The sequence below is a fragment of the Euprymna scolopes genome, chromosome 16, assembly GCF_053919585.1.
Source record: "Euprymna scolopes isolate OS-2025 chromosome 16, ASM5391958v1, whole genome shotgun sequence".
In the NCBI taxonomy this organism is placed as follows: Eukaryota; Metazoa; Mollusca; class Cephalopoda; order Sepiida; family Sepiolidae; genus Euprymna; species Euprymna scolopes.
The window spans coordinates 137,745,355-137,762,219 of NC_136497.1; the positions used below are offsets into that span (position 1 = coordinate 137,745,355).

The following is a 16,865-nucleotide window of genomic DNA, read 5'->3' on the forward strand; positions in this document are numbered from 1 at the left end:
CCAATGACAACAACAACAACCTTCTCACTCGACCTGCCTTTTATACCACTATCTCAATCCCTCCTCTTGCGCATGCGCCCGGAGATTCCTGACAACCTCGAGACTTCCGCTTATAAAAACCCAAGTTTTGTTGTCGCGCATGCCTACACAAGGCACAAACACGTGGGCGTTTGTTTTGTTGGTAAGTACTACAAGACAGGCGCGCTCCGTGGTTAACTCTGAGATATTACAATTTATGGATGATATAAAAAGTTTTAAGAAGTTGTGAAGCGAGCGAGCGCTTCTCTGAAAGAAGCCTTTTGTGGACATCGAGGAAAAGCGTACATACATACATACATTTTCGCTTTTATATATATAGATGGGTCCGCAACCAGTCTATGCTATGCACACGCAAGTGGGTCTATGATCAGGCATAAATGTAATTCTCAACAAAAAATAGAACAAAATAAAAGATTCTCTTGCCATTTGAAGTAGCACCGACAGCCAGAACCATTGGTGTTGAATGAAATGGTCTTCCAAAAGCCAACGAGGCACCAAATTGACTGAAATTCTTTGGACCTGGAATGTAATACAGATAAATAGGCATCGTGTTCACTCCAAGGAAGTAAAGATGTACGCGGCCAACACTTTGTTGATCATCGGGCGAGAAGCTGCAGTTGGAACTGAAAATAAACCAAAAATTCAACCGAATAAGTTAGGAATTGATATTTACAATAAAATAGGAAAAGAATATCAGAGTGACATGGACAGCATACAATACCAAAAGATAGTTTACAACTGGATATAGTTAGTAGGGCTATGACAACAGCATATTCTTTTCATTGTTTTGGCTCTCTAGTGTGTATCCATTGATATCTTATATGCTTTTATATAGAGTGATGTGGTTCTCGGTTGATTAACTGTGTCTGATATATACTCGAGAGTCAAAACAATAAAAAGAATATTCTGTTATCATAGCCGTAATAATTAGGTCTATAATGCTCGGGTTTCTTAATAAGGTCTGAAATGGCTGGAAAACCATTTTATTTCCTATCAAAGTCAGAGGACGAGGTTTTACCTCGAAATTGATACATCATTTACAAAAAATAAGGAATGCAAGACCTACTGAACCATCATCAAATGATAATCCACAACTGGATTTAATTAGATCTATAATGTTCGTGTTTCTTAGCAATGTCAGAAATAACTGGAAAATCATTGTATTTCTTATCGAAGTCAGACGACGAGGTTTTATTACCAACTTAACTTTCTACGTTCTTGAATAATCTTGGTCTTTTTTCCAAAGACAAGAAAAAGTACATGCATTATCTAATAATTGTGTGTACAGTTCTTACACTGACATCAAATTGTACACTTATTGTCTCTATAGACACACAATGGTCCTTAAATAAAAATTTCTCTGGTGTTCTGACTTCCTTACTCCTACCACACCTCTCATCATCTGTCACAGACTACCTGCCTTCCTTGAATCTCTTATGCCACTCAAAAACTGATGTTCAATTCATGCAAGATGGTCCAAAAGCAGTCTGAAGCATTCCATACGTTTCTGTGGCATTTTTTCCAAGTTTAAAACAGAATTTTATTGCATATTGTTCTTCTAAATTGTCCTCACGTCCAAATTGCATTTTTGATATTCACTATCTGTAACAATAAGGCTTTAGTAGGGTGTATTCCAATTCCTGCTTTAGCTGTTCATTTGAATCTGAAATCATAAAAATTAGTCATTCATCTTATAATCTGTATAGCAATAACATACTGAATTTTCAAGAGTCTATGACAATTTTAAATGCCTGTACAAAAAATGTTTGGAAACTTATTTAAGGCATCTCGCATGTTAATGTGGATATGGCAATTCCACAGAGTGACGACAATTAAACAAAATCTGGTACTATCATGAAATATTGCTGAGGCGTTATAGGGTAGTGGTAATGATGCTTCAGACCTGAAACCATGCCTGAACCCGAAGTCAACCTTTGATAAAGGCATTGTTGGAAGCAAAAGCAACAGTTTATATAAATGCGTGAGAAGTGACATCACTGGTGCAGGAGGGGGGGTTAAAAAATAAAGAGAAAGACAAAGATCTCAGGAGAAACGAGATAACATTTGAGGTCCTGTGAGAAACGTGGAGAACGTTGTAGATCACATACGTGACGTCATGGCCATAACAATGACTAGGAAATAAATATTGTTGTACAGAACCAAAAGGTGAGTTGGAGTTATTTCCTATTCTTTGACTTGGTCTCTTTTGCAATTGAAACTGCACACAATGTGTGTCGGTCCACAGACAATGTTACATTATAATGAGATACTGCTGGGGCGGTTTCGGTTAATGGTAACGATGCTTCGGCCCTGAAACCATGACTGAACCCAGACTCATCAATGCTGCCGTACAAACAACATTTATTGTATAAACATTTTATAAAGATATTAACATTTCGAACCTTAAGGGAGTTCGAAAAATATACATGAAGACATTTTTAACTTAACTCTTTATGACATGGTTGAACCAATTCGTTCAGTCATAAATAAATTAATATAACGGCATAAATAAAATGGTAATTGATTCAAACACGCCTTGTACGTATTAGTTCAGTATCTGGGTGGATGCTAGATACGTCCAAATTGCAACTGTCCATTACTTACATTCAGTATGCTGCCATCTAAAATTAACAAATATATTTTTTAATCATCTGCATCATAATTCAGGTCATAAAAGGTTAAAAACAAAAAAAATTTTAAGCTAAAAAAAATGTATTTATGCAACGTAGAAAATAATACTATTAAGAAATGTTTTTAAAAAATACAAAATTCTAGCAATAACTTACATTATCACGATATTAAAGATATTAGATTTTTTTTCTCCTAAAATGACAGAAAATTCAAAGTTTGACCAGTTATAATTCAGTAGCTATGTGATGCTTCTGTTCTGTCTTTAGAAACAATGGACACTCCTGTAAAGGTAGCTGTGCGTGTAATTGTGAAGGGTTGCACACTCCCCAACAACACCTCTCCTGAATCGGCACTGCTTGGGTCCAGTGGTAAGGAGAGGCCCAAGACTGACTGGAAACAATGCAAAGCACATACAGCAACTGGGATTCCCAAATGGTCGCCCATTTTAGTACTGACCAGGCTCAACATTGCTTAACTTCCATGATCTGGCAGGAACCGGTGTGTCAACGTGATTATGCCGTGTGGCCGAATTATAAAAACAAATTTGTTTTATTCGTTGATTATGTTTTGCAAAATTCTATGCATCCACATTAAAAGTTTTTCGCTATATAATAAAAATAAAATTTTGGTTTTGGATTCCAAATTAAAGAAAACTAGAATCAAAATCTTTGATGGATTCTTCAATTAAAATCCAATAAAAAAAATTCTTTCTTTCTCACAATTCACAAATTCTGTGCATCGGTTCTCCAACTGCCAAAAGTTTTCCGGCTTTTCCTTGGAAAATGTTTTCTTCAGAGATAGCCAGGCTGTATCCAAACCAACCAAAATCCTTAGAAATAAAAAATAAAAATAAAAAAAATTTAAAAAAAAAATCAAATTTTTTTTTTTTTTTTTTTCATAAAATTTAGAAAATTAGAATAAAAGAAATCTACTTCATAAAGGGATAATGGAAATGATTTGACCTTGAAGAACCAGTAAATAAGAGAACATGGTGGTATATTTAGAAGCATGTATTTACAGATTTGGTTCGGCTGTTTTGTTTCAAGGCATATCAACCCTTTTTGAGTTAGCTAATGCCGAATCAAATTAATTTTGGAAAAAAGTTGTTTTGTATAAAAAAATTTCCGTTTTTGTTTTTGACTTTGCAAAACATGATTGAGTTTTGCAAAGAGAAAGTAAAAACAACAAACATTTTAGGTCAGATGTTTGTATGATGCACTCTTTATATGCTGAGTACTTAATATGCTATCATAATTATACTACTACTACTATGTCGACTACTACTAGAACTGTGTCACTACCACTACTACTTGTAAAAAATTTTTCACTCCAACTTAAACTAGTCAGTCTGGTTCAAATGCTTTGAAAATATTATGAAAAACAGAAATGACTAAGTCCATCATTTGCCCCCCTCCATTTAGCCCCAAAAGTCCCCAAGGCCTTAACATATTCAAATTTGAGTTCAGCACCATGCAAAACTACTAAATAGACATACACAGAAAATTTTGGACAAATATGGTAAAATAGTCCCAAAAATGGAGTGTTTTTATTAGCCCTAAAAGAGCTCCTGAGGCACACCCAAGAATTATCGCAAAATACAGACAAACAAAATTATATAGAAATCAGTTAGCTACAACTTTTCAGAAAGTTTTATAAAAATCCAAGGAATCAATTTATTTTAATAAGTACAAAAGTGTCAATTTTAGCCATTTTAACCCAAAAGTCCCCCACCCCCACCTCAAGTGTGTGTGTGTGGGGGGGGGCAACTGGAGTTTTCCCGTAAAATCCGTTCTGTTACGTTTTTTTTACTCATATCATGTTTAATGTTTGTGCAAAATTTTTTTAAATTCCAAAGCATAGTTATTGAGAAAAATGCGGATGGACAAACGGACAAGGGTGAATTTACAGGTCCATCCTCCTTTTGTCGGGGGACAAAAAAAAAGGTGTTTCTTTGTTATTAGAGCAAAATTCGAAATATTGAATTTCAAATAAAACCAATGGTATCTACTTAACTGCTGTGTCACAGTAATGAACATATCCAAAAATTATGAAAAGCTGAGGTAGAAAATTAATTATTAGTGAAAATACTTTTATAAGTGAAAATTGAGTTTTGCTAAAAAAAAAAAAAAAAAAGAAAATGGAGGGTTCAACTCTTAACAAGGGAGGTAACTATTTTCTGAAATCTTAGGCCAATTTAGGAAAACTCAATTTTTGCTTAATTGTCTTCAAAAACTGTTTTCATTAATAATTAATTTCTGCCTTATCGTTTTTCGTAATTTTTGGATATTTTCATTACTGTGACATGGCAATTAAGTAGATACCATTAATTTTACTTAAATTTTAATTTTTAAATTTTCACTCTAATAATGAAGAAGAACCAAGAAAAAAAAAAAAAAAATTAATTATAACAATTCTTTCATTGTATTTTCTTTGTCAAAAACAATTTTTTTTCATTAAATCTTACATATGTCGATTGTGTTTTTTTTTTCTTGTTTTAAATGCTGTTTCATTATGTTTTTTTCTGTTTGACCTTGTCTTGATTTTGATACTGGGTTGCTTTCATTCAGCATCCACATCTTTATGCAAACAATCAGAAGATGTGAATGAAAAATTGATTTTAGCATAAGTCACAAACTGTACTTGTACCTCATCTATTGTTCATTTATAGCAATCACAAATTACAGAGAAAGCGAGGGAGGAGCAAAAAGATCAACATCTCTGCAACTGCTACTGTCACCATTTTGAGAGATGTCACTTTCCACTGAGCAATGAGAGACAAACAGCTGTTTCTGTTCACAACTCAATGGCCGCCAGTTGTTCACAATAAGGGGTCGACAAAAACTCTGCACTAATCATATATATATATATATATATACATATATATATAACCTTGTCTGTATTGTCTGAGGAACAGTCCCTATCAAACTCCTCCATCAATTTTTAGTCTACAGGCTTGAAACTTGGATCTGTAGAACAGATTCAATTTGATCTTTAGCTGGTAAAAATAGCTGCTAAGGAGTCAAAATTGAAAAAAAAAAAAATCGATACTTGCCAGGCATAAGTTTACTTAAAATGCTCTTGTACGAATGCGCAAATATATACATTTATATGTTAAAGTTGGTTCAATTTCAATGTTTTCTTATTCATCTGATAATAGCTCAAACAATAACGACTAAACCTTTGTTTGTTTCGATTCTAGCTGACAACACCTTAGTCATACTTTTTTTTTCTAACTTTTGAAACTGCAACTATATATTGGTTACAATATAATAATAACAAGAGAATTGACTCTATAATAATAAATCCGAAATTTGAAGAAATTAAAATATCATATTTAAGCCTATTTTATGACCAGCCAACAGAAGGCAGCCTGCTAGTGTTACATAAAAATAAAGGTTCTTGTTTGGAATTCACCCCTGTATTTAAAAATAAAAAAAAACTTTGTATGATGTGCTTGCCTGTAACGGAAAGAAAATATGGTATACCAAAAATCACATAAGTAGTTAAATTTTTATATAATATATAAAATATCATATACCAAAATCAAGTAGTTAAATTTTTATAAAATCATTTTGAAGCAATTAATAGGAATTTGTAGGCATTACAACATAATGTAGTATGTATGAATTGTTATCTCCTTTGTTTGTTTTTTTTAAGATTTTTTTTCAAAATTACAGAGAGACTGTTATGCCTCAGATACTCATAAAATTTGATTTTCTTATTTAAAAATAAAACTACTAAGTCAATTTACATGATTTTTAGAATATGATATTTTCATTTCGTCACAGGTACTTACATCATACAGATTATTTTCCTTATTTTCGTTCTTTAATATATAGGGTGAATTCTGTAACCTAAAAAATGAAAACTTTTCTAAATTGAGCCTGTTCAAAATGGTGTACATACCTGATCTCCGCACTGTATCCATTCCAACTGGTCAAATTCTAGGATCTTTGAGGCTGTTTTCAAAACGAGACAAAGATAATCAGAATTAAAAGTTGGCATGGAATAATTATAAGAACAAAAACAATTAGTTAACCTAATTAAAAACAACTAAAATATATAAAAAAAAAAAACCTTTGTGAAAAACTAGCGGGGGGTACCCGATGGATATACAAAGGATATTGAGCAAACCCAGCCCCCTAAAAAAAAAATAAATAAATAAAATAAATCAAAATAGCGAATGCCTGTACAACTGCAAAAAAAATTAACTGCAGTAGGCAGGCTTGAACCTGCAATGTGATAGTGGAAAAGGAGTTGAAAAAAAAGCTAACGCGCTAGCTGTCACGGCCATGGCATCACGACAGGTCGAAATAAATCACGTTTTTTAAACATACATTGAGATTGCTAGGCGTATGACTTGCAAAAATGTCAACGTAAAAAGGGACCCCCTACTTGCAAAAAACGGCCCAGTTGACCAGCACAGAATTAATCTTTTTGGACAATTTTTTACATATTTTTCATCCGAGAGATTGATCTCTTTCTAATGATATCGATTTTGTCATGGTCTGATGCGTCTATCAAAAGTTTTTTTTTTTTACAAACATAAAAACTAACACACATTTTCCCTTTTATATAACCGACTAGCAGGGGTATCCAACATTGCCTAGGTGTGTAGAGGTGGTGTAATGAGGAACCCCAGGTGGAAAGAGGTGCTTTAAAAAAAAAAAAAAAAAAAAGTAGCAGTAGCACCGGGGGGAGGGGGGGGGATTAAAACAATAGTAGGCCGCCTGGGTGGAGAGAGGTGTTTTTAAAAAAAAAAAAAAAAAAAAGTGGTAATAGGCAAACAGGCTCAAACCCGAAAGTAGGAAAAGAAGAAGGTGACAAAAAAACAAACAAAAAAACTAACGTTTTAGTTGTGGTGTCCATCACGAAATCAGAAGTCGCGAGCACTGGAATTAAGGATAGTCAATCGAAATCATATCATTCCCATATCTATTCTCTCGGTGAAACGCATGTCCTCATCCCTCACTAGCCAGGTTTCATTTCCATACAATCCCATGATGTACACATGCCTGGTAGAACCTTTCTGTGGTCAAGAGTAGTAAAGTTCTTTCCTTCGAATGTATCACCAAGGTAATAAAACTTCTGAACCTTTTTCCCCCACATCAAAGTTCTCAGTCTCTATTGTCTTACATACGAGGTGCCTTCAATAAGTTTCCAGACTTTTTTCATACGGGCACTTTTATTGACATTTGAATCGTGAACTGGTGCATTTGCACAAATCTTCCACATCTTCAGTTCCTTGCGAATAATTGTGTGTACAGTTCCCACACTGACATCAAAGTGTGCACTTATTGTCTCTATAAACAACAGTCCTTATCCATGAAATTCTTTATTTGGCCAATCAACTCTGGTGTTAAGACTTCCTTACTCCTCCACATCTATCATCAACCCTCACAGACCCCGTGCCTTCCTTGAATCTCTTATGCCATTCAAAAACTGATGCTCGATTCATGCAAGATCGTCCAAAAGCAGTCTAAAGCATTCCATACGTTTCTGTGGAATTTTTTCCAAGTTTAAAACAGAATTTTATTGCATATTGTTTTTCTAAAGTGTCTTCACGTCCAAATTGCATTTTTGAAATTCATCAGCTGTGACAGGCTTTAGCAGGGTGTATTCCAATTCCTGCTGTAGCTGTTCGCTTGAACCTTAAATCGTAAAATTGGTCAGTCATCTCATAAGATCTATAGCAATAACATAATGAATTCTAAAGAGTTTACAACAATTTTAAATGATTGTACAAAATAATTCTGGAAAACTATTAAAGGCACCTCGTATTTTGCACATAAATTCAATCTACTAGTAATTCCACTGCACTTCTTTTGTACTTAACGAAGAGAGACAGTCAACATCTACACTAAACTACTACAGTGAGAGAGAGGAGACGCCACTGTACTCACTGCTACTAATATCAACATTAAACATTACATATTGATCATATAAACTTTTCTCTCAACCTACCAGTAATTCTGCTAAACTTCTCATCCATCTCCATCATCTTATACTTTTTGCGCATAAATTCATTATTCTCTCTCAACCTACCTTGGTTGAGAATGGTAACATGATTGAAATGTTTATTCAAAAAAATAGGTGAGGGAACATTGAAAACAGAGTAAATCAAACTGCTCCTTACGTGTGAGGTTTTGGTTAGCAAAAAGACTTGCCACGCAGCCTCTTTGAGATCCGGGTGCAGTAAGGAACGGTGTGGAGACAACAAGATCATCCTGTCCGTCACCATTTATATCTGCGGCAGAAAGTTGCCAGCCAAGGTTGCAGTAAGTGTGCTTAAAAAATAAAGAAAGTACGTTTCGGAATTTGGGAGATAAGTATTGATAACAGTGTTGGGGCAATTAATCGGAATCGGTAAAATCGGAACTTTTAAGGGTATCAGAATCTGAAAAATGTGGGCCTATTTTTCAATGCCAATTTTTTTTTTTTTTTTATTTGATTTTGTTTAAAGCAAAATCTTCCACTGCTGATAATAATAATAAAATAAATAATAAAATAATAAATATTGATTGATTTTAAACGATCTGTAAAGCTAAAATCTATAGATTATCCTCCACAAGTGTATTTTTACATTTGAGAAAAAAATCAGAACATTTAACGTGTTTTGATGAATAGAGGGAAATAACAACTTTATAGCTGAATATTTAGAGATTTATAAAGAATCGGAATCAGTAATTGTATTGGAATCAGGAATTTAGTAGAGAATCGGTAATTGTATTGGAATCATCCCATCACTAACTGATAATGAAGATTATTCTTATCTAGGGTTTTATTTTCACAATATTTCAGTTGCTGTAATATCTGACCGTCTTTCCTGGTGCTACCAGATCAGGCTATCTGAAGATACTGGTTTTTTCCAAACTTACTGGATTTGGCATTAAATAATCCCCATACCACCTCGCAATGACTAACCTTTCAGTCTGGTATAGAGCTACTGGGGTTCAAAGCATATTCCTGATACAAGAGCATGTAGACACTAATACAACCTGCTAGTGTCCAACCTCTCCCCCATGTATATAACAGATTTATCATACTTACCCGAGTACATTTAATCACCAAATCCCTTGTTCTCAAATTCCTTCTTTTCATCTTTTCACCATAGAAAACATACACTTCACCCTGAAAACAGAAATTCAAATATAGATGTTGCCAAGGTTGCTGCAAGGAAGGCGGGCTTTCTCTACCATGCTAGAAAACATCTTGCATCAGCTAGTATCCTATATATCTACAAGGTCACTACCTGCCCATGCATGAAGTATTGTTATCAGATCTGGGCTGGTACACCATCCACTTGTCCGTCCCTCTTAAACAAGGTCAACAAAAAGAAAAAACGTCTTTGATCTAATTTTCGACCCAAACCGATTAAAAAGCTTGCCCTATCTCTGAATACCCTTTATGTAAAATTTTAAATGTTTAGACCAGAAATTGTCTGAGTAATTTGGTAGAGACCGCAGAGGTCAAATTTTTTTTTTAAATTTGACCTCTATTATGACCCTTAAAATTTATTGTTTTAGGATCAAATCAAGTTATTAAGTTAGATCCATGTCCAAGGAACCTATATCTAAAATTTCAAGTGTTTAGACCCAAAATTGGCAGAGGAGTTTGGTAGAGTTCTTAAAGGTCAAATCGTTGAACTTTGACCCCTTAACAGCCAAATTTCTGGGCAAAAGCAGATTGCAAAGATTTTCCCAAATCTCCATACTCTGTATATCAAATTTTGAGTCTGTAGACTGAAAATTGACAGAGTTATTGTGTAGAGAAATGTACACAGACAGATAGACACTTTCAGATATCTATATATATATATATATATATATATATATATATATATATATATGTGAGAATGTGTGTGTGATGACACTTCTCAACCTATATACTCAACGAATTTTTGATTTATAGATTTGAATTTTGGTTTATAGGGTATTCATAGATGTGGAAAATTATTTAATTCGTTTTCATCTAGAAAAAAGGGCTACTAAGTAGTCAAAATTTAAAAATTGGTACATGGGGAGGTCATCAGATTTTTATCTGTTTGGCAACTGTTTCACGACTGTACATGCACTAATCTTTCAAATGACAGCTTCCTTATGTTAAGAATAAGTAGGTTTGAAAACACTTTCTAAACATCCTTACAAGCTGGCCTAATGGTTATCATAATTTACTCATTGTCTTTAGGTTTTGGTTTCGATCTCAGCTTGAGTACTTCTTTTTTTTACTTACAAGAAGTGAACTGTTTAGAAAAAAAACATAATACTCGCATGCACGTGTCTCATTTTGTTTTTTTTTTACTTCATTTTTACGCTTAATACCGGGCAACATCGGGTACATCTGCTAGTATCTAATATATTCACTCGTTAACTCGTCCAATTGAATATTTAATACAAAGACAAATACATTTTAACAAATTAAACTTTAACCTTTGATATGAACTAGCTAATACATATCTACTAGCAAACATACCCACCTTAATATTTAACCTTAATTTTCCTTTTCCAATAAAAATCGAGAATGGAAAGTTCTGTTTGCTTACGTGGTATTCCAAAGATGGGAAGTTGTTTGAAGACGGAGCGCCAACCACCACATCTTTAATGCCATCAACGTTCAGATCCAAAATGACAACGGAAACACCAAATCGAGACTGCATCTGAAAAGGGAAAGAATCTCTTTATTATGAAACTAGCAGGATACATGTCTCGGCATTGCCTAGGAAAATTGAAGAAATCAGGATTCACATTGACCATAAAAGATGAGAAAGACTCTTTTAACTCAAAATACAACTTTTGTACGTGTTGAAATAAAATAAAACCATTGACTCAGTGTTATGTTCAGAGAAATGTAACCTCAGGATTGCTGGATACCGTAATAACAATTATACAAACTTATTTGTATTTTGACTCATTTTATTCACGGTAGAAACCTTATTATAGTCATGATTTCAAAAGTTAAAAAAAAAAAAAAAAGGTTTTGGTTGCCATCAGCTAGAATCAAAACCGAAGCATTCAAAGCTGGTAACGTTACTACTGTAGCAACGTGACACGCATATAAAATGATTAAAAATTAAAAATAAATCAAGATGAATGTACAAAATATATGATTTTTTCAATTTTGACCCTTTTTTGACCCCTTAAAAAACAATTTTAACAGGATAAAGACCCAGAAAGAACAACCCATAAAAAATCCAATTATTTGAGATCCCTAGCGCCACTCTGTGACTTTTAGTTTCAGAGGAAATAGAGTTTTAAAATATGGAAACCAACAGACAGACATAAAGCCACGTATATATTAGATTTCAAATGCATTCGAATAGTGGAAATACTTATATTTCTTTCAATGGAAATCGCTCCAGACAAGATATGAAGCCCCTTTATGTAAGGAGTTTTCTTTTTTTTTTTTTAAATATTACTTAAGGGTAAAATCTAGTTAACGATAAGTGTAAGATGGATAGATTCTGACAAAGAAAACAGCAATTCTTCCTCCTTTGTCAGAAACATTGTGCATGGAATAGACAAAAGGACAAAGTAAGGGAAAAGCATGATACGAGGATGCCGAAAGTAAAATCAATGTCCACACGAGAAAACTATCAATCAATATGTAAAGGGAGTGTTAAAGCCAGGCTTAGGCTTGGTGAGCTCAGTGGAAGAATAAATCTTGGCAGTATAGAGAGATGTGTGCAGAACAGGAGACTTTGTTGGTATGGCCACGAGAGAACTGACAAGAATTCTTGGGTTAGTAGATGTAGAACAGTTTAGGTAGAGGGGTCAGTTTGTATGTGCAAGCCAAGGAAAATAGGAGCGGGGGGAAAGTGATAAGGATGTACTTGAGAGAAAGAGGGATAAATAAAAACCTGGCCAGAGATAGGTCAGTTTCAAAGTCAATTTCAAGAAGCCGTTCTATACATGCCAGCATGTAAAATGAATGTTAAACTGCACATGATGATGATGATGATTTCTAGAATTAGGAACTTACATGAGGGACAGTGAATCTGAGTGAAAGTTGTGCTGCAGAATCGAACTTGGCTCACACAGGTTGTCAGTTCAAGTTGCTAACCATTTCACCACCACATTCATTGCAATCAAACAAAATGATTGTTTGATTGCAATGAAAAAACAAAATCAACAAAGCTTAATACTAACCTTTGGCAATCCACAACTGAAAGCTTCCAAAGAATCTAAATTCCAAAGCCCTTCTCGCATTTCAGAAGAATTACCTCCAAGAAAAAAAAAAACAACAAATTCAGTTCACAGGAAAAAAAAATATAAACAAAGAAAATCAATTTTAACTGCCGCAAAAAAGAAAATAACATTTTCAAAAAGGAATCAAAAAAAATTCAGGTAACCATCAAAATTTTCATGAAATTGTGATAATACTGTCCAAAACTTGATGCTAATTTGTGACAATTTTGTCGGAAGTGATCTGACGATAATTTGTGACAATTTTGTCGGAGGCGATGTGACGATAATTTGTGACAATTTTGTCGGAGGCGATGTGACGATAATTTGTTACAATTTTGTCGGAGGCGATGTGACGATAATTTGTTACAATTTGTCGGAGGCGATGTGACGATAATTTGTGACAATTTTGTCGGAGGCGATGTGACGATAATTTGTGACAATTTTGTCGGAGGCAATGTGACGATAATTTGTGACAATTTTGTCGGAGGCGATGTGACGATAATTTTTAAGAATGTCCTTTGTTTCAGAATGTTTTTTAGATAAAAGATTAATAATTTGTTTTATTTGGACTGCTATTCTCATCTTGTTATTTTCACATGTCCAAATTATTTTTGGTACACATTTTTAAAGTTGAGAATCTTTATGGAATTTGAACTCATTATTTAGTGCATGGAGGTAGATTGTTCTCATCTCTCCAGCCATGGGCGAGTAGAAGTGTTAACTATGTTATTCTTAGTTATTATTGCCTTTTAGTAACAGGTGTGGTGCAATGAATAAAGGCGTTTATTACACCTGTGCGTGGAGTATTGTTGCCACATTTGAGATGGTGCACCAATCACCAGTCATTCCCTCTGGGGCACGATGCAAAAAATAATTTATAACATAATAGGTTTCGCACTATCTGCTAAGCTCCAGCCCTGCTGCATCACCACACTGTTGCATCTCTGTGCTTGTTTTTTAAGTATAAGTATATTTTAAGTTACTTTTTAAGTGTTCATGGAACGTGCTCCAACGAACTTACCGCATTTATACATCCTCAATGAAAATACTCCCAAATACACCCGAGAAACAGCAAAAATCCACTCCTTCACTGCAGAGGTTTCTAAATGCCAAAAGATTTTCTCCTCTGAGAGCTTGCCTTTGGAAAACCCTTCTGGCTCACTATTTCCCTGGCCATACCAACATGTATAAATTTAAATGTAAACATATTTTTTACTGCTTAACTCTCAAACCAGCTTGCTTGCTATAAATTGAGTTGATTATGATTTTAGTGGCTTGGCCTGGAGTGAAAAAAAAATGACAGTCTTCTGGAGATTGAAGGTTCAATCCTTAATAGAGACAATAAGAATAAAATAATAATTAACATTTCTACTCAATTATGGCTGATAGAATGAGAACAAGTTACTCCCAGGAATTATGTAAGAGCGTTCAATTCAACATCCTGAAAACTGTCACTTAGAATTAAGTTTATCAGCAGAACAAAGGTATAAGAAATTGTGAATAAAATATGAAATAAGGACCTCATCCAACTTCACTAAAAAAAGGACAGATTTCGGTTTACCTTCACCTTGATATTTTCAAGTGGATTTTTGTGGCCAAGAATGCGTTTTTTTTAATATTTACACAACTTTAATCAATCTTTGGATTGATATTTTTATGAAACAAATAAATGATAGGTTGTGCCTATATTAATGCCCCCTAAAAATCCCTTTAAATTACTCTAACAAAACTTAAATTTGGGGAATATTTATTAATTTATGTTTAATATCTATTGTTAAAATTTCACCAAAAATTGTAGTTACCTGAATTTTCACCTGCTTTTTATCCCCTTTGCATTAAACTAAATTAAAGTAAATATAGCCTGCATAAGAGAGGCAGTTTTGTACCATTTCTTCCCATATTTGGGGTTTATGCTAGGAATGGGCTATTACTTTTACTTTGGTCAGTGATATCAAATATTACTTTCCTTCCTGTGTTTGTGTACAAACACAATTAGTGTAAAATAATCACCTCTTTTATTCATAGATTCAATATTTGGAGAAAACTCAATTAGTATTAGTAGTTAAGTCAAGAATCGAGTAAATATGTATATGGAGTCAAAGGAGAGGGAATCTGAGTTTCCTGGGTTCTTTGATTTTTCCGTGCTGATATGCCTAGCAACTGCATTCAGAAATTATTCATAATGATCAGGTTTAAGAGTGAATCTCATATATATATATATATATATAAACATAGCTTACTTTATAAAGATAGAGACGGTATGTTGTTGGTTCCGGGCAACGCTGGAAAATAAACCAGTCGCTTATTATTATTACTGCGTTTCGTAAGTTTCAAAGGAATGTCACCTAAAAAGGTATTTTAGAATGAAATATTTATAAATAATAACATAGGCATGTTAACTTGATAGAATGGAATTTTATTTTGCCAATTATGTTTTCAATTGGAAGATGAATTTGAAATCAAGAGCACAGTTTGGCATGTGGGAATAATAACAAACAAATATGTAAAAACCATCAGGTGATGATGTAATAAATTAGAAAGATAGTTTTAGATATAGACATTAGTTAGAGAGAACAATCGAGTATCGCCCTTTGGCCGGGCTGGACATGGAATAAAGTAATCCACTCAATGCAAATTGTTGGGGGTGAGGTTAGGGTTAGGGTTAGGGCATAAAGAGTTAGACAAAGGTGAAATTGTAAAACAACACTAGGCAGTCCGGGTGGAAAGAGGTGTGTTAAAAAAAAAAAAAAAAAAAAAAAAAAAAAAAAAGCAGTAGTAGGCAGGCAGGCTCAAACCCATAACGCAAAGGAGGAAAAAAAAAAAACCTAACATCTTAGTCAAGGTCTCCATTGCACAACCGGAAGTTGCGAACGTCAAAATTAAGCATAGACAATTGAAAAGAAAAGATGGTTTGCGAAAATGGCGACACAAAAAAAACGACCACTCCTTGTAAAAAAACGGTCGAGTTGAGAGTGAAGGAATTAATGTTTTTGGCCAATTTTTCGATATCTGTTTTCCGAAGGATTGGGTTTGAAAATGATACTGATCTGGTTAGGATCTGTTGCGTGTGTCAAAAGTGTTTGGCAGTAATACAAACACACATTTTGCTTTTTATATATTAGATAACAAACAAAAAGAAGAATCATAATTACCATAGATAACAAAAATGCAGCCTTGTTGTGGGTTTCTGACAGTTCTATAACCTGGTGCTCCAATCACAAGATCATCAAGTCCGTCATTATCTACGTCCCCGGTAGTAAGTGACCTACATGAATATAAAAATAATTAAATTTAATAAATGAAACAAGAGACAGAAAATGGTAGTAAAAAAAAAAAAGAAAAAAAGAAAATGAACCGATAAAAAGAAAATAGATCTGTTCAATTAAAGAATAAAAATAAAGAAGAATCTGTATGATGTACATACCCATGACAAAATGAAGCCATCATATTCCAAAAATCACCTAAGTTGACCAAGTAGTTTTGTTTTTAAATAAAATCAAATTTTATAAGAGAACAGCGATAGTCTCGCGTCCACCATCTTGAAAAATAATCTCAAGAAACAAGGGGGGGAGGTAACTCAATAATTTGAACTTACAAGATTTTTGTTGTAATGTCTATGAATTCCCATTAATCAAAGGAAAGTTCTACTCAAGAATGTTTATTAAAAACAGTGAATAGATTTTTTGAGACTTTATTCAATGACAAAATTTTTTTTATTATAGACATTTTAAGGCTAAGAAATCGCGAATTACTTAGGACCTCTATCCACCTTTTCTTGGCCTTCGGGACAAGATCAAAGTGTAGTATCTGTTCTTCAGATGCCGCACTTCTATTTCTTGTTCTCTTTCGGTGGAGGAGAAATCCTTCACGACTGAGACAATTTTTATTTTTGTACCTTTTCTCCATGTTAAAAAACGACCCTGGTGTCTAACTCTGTCCCGTGGGGAGGCATAGTAAATAGGTACTTAGGACCTCTATCCGGTCATGGCTGGTGGAATAAGAGTATGCTAC

The 16,865-nt window shown here is 33.9% G+C and overlaps 1 protein-coding gene across 3 annotated transcripts in view; it reads right to left on the reverse strand.

The window, feature by feature from the left end:
• LOC145296124 (phosphatidylinositol-glycan-specific phospholipase D-like) overlaps window positions 1-16,865 on the reverse strand; it is a 92,803-nt gene that overhangs the window by 17,143 nt on the left and 58,795 nt on the right. For all 3 annotated transcript variants that reach the window (XR_013869970.1, XM_080142275.1, XM_080142276.1), the window contains 8 exons: window positions 16,007-16,119; window positions 12,816-12,889; window positions 11,213-11,326; window positions 9,721-9,801; window positions 8,807-8,957; window positions 6,577-6,629; window positions 3,390-3,499; window positions 463-662 (listed from right to left, as the gene is read on the reverse strand). Coding sequence is in view for 2 of the 3 variants with exons in the window: in XM_080142275.1 (XP_079998401.1) it covers window positions 463-662; window positions 3,390-3,499; window positions 6,577-6,629; window positions 8,807-8,957; window positions 9,721-9,801; window positions 11,213-11,326; window positions 12,816-12,889; window positions 16,007-16,119 (896 nt within the window). In the remaining variant the exon portion in view is untranslated. The remainder of the gene's footprint in view (window positions 1-462; window positions 663-3,389; window positions 3,500-6,576; window positions 6,630-8,806; window positions 8,958-9,720; window positions 9,802-11,212; window positions 11,327-12,815; window positions 12,890-16,006; window positions 16,120-16,865) is intronic.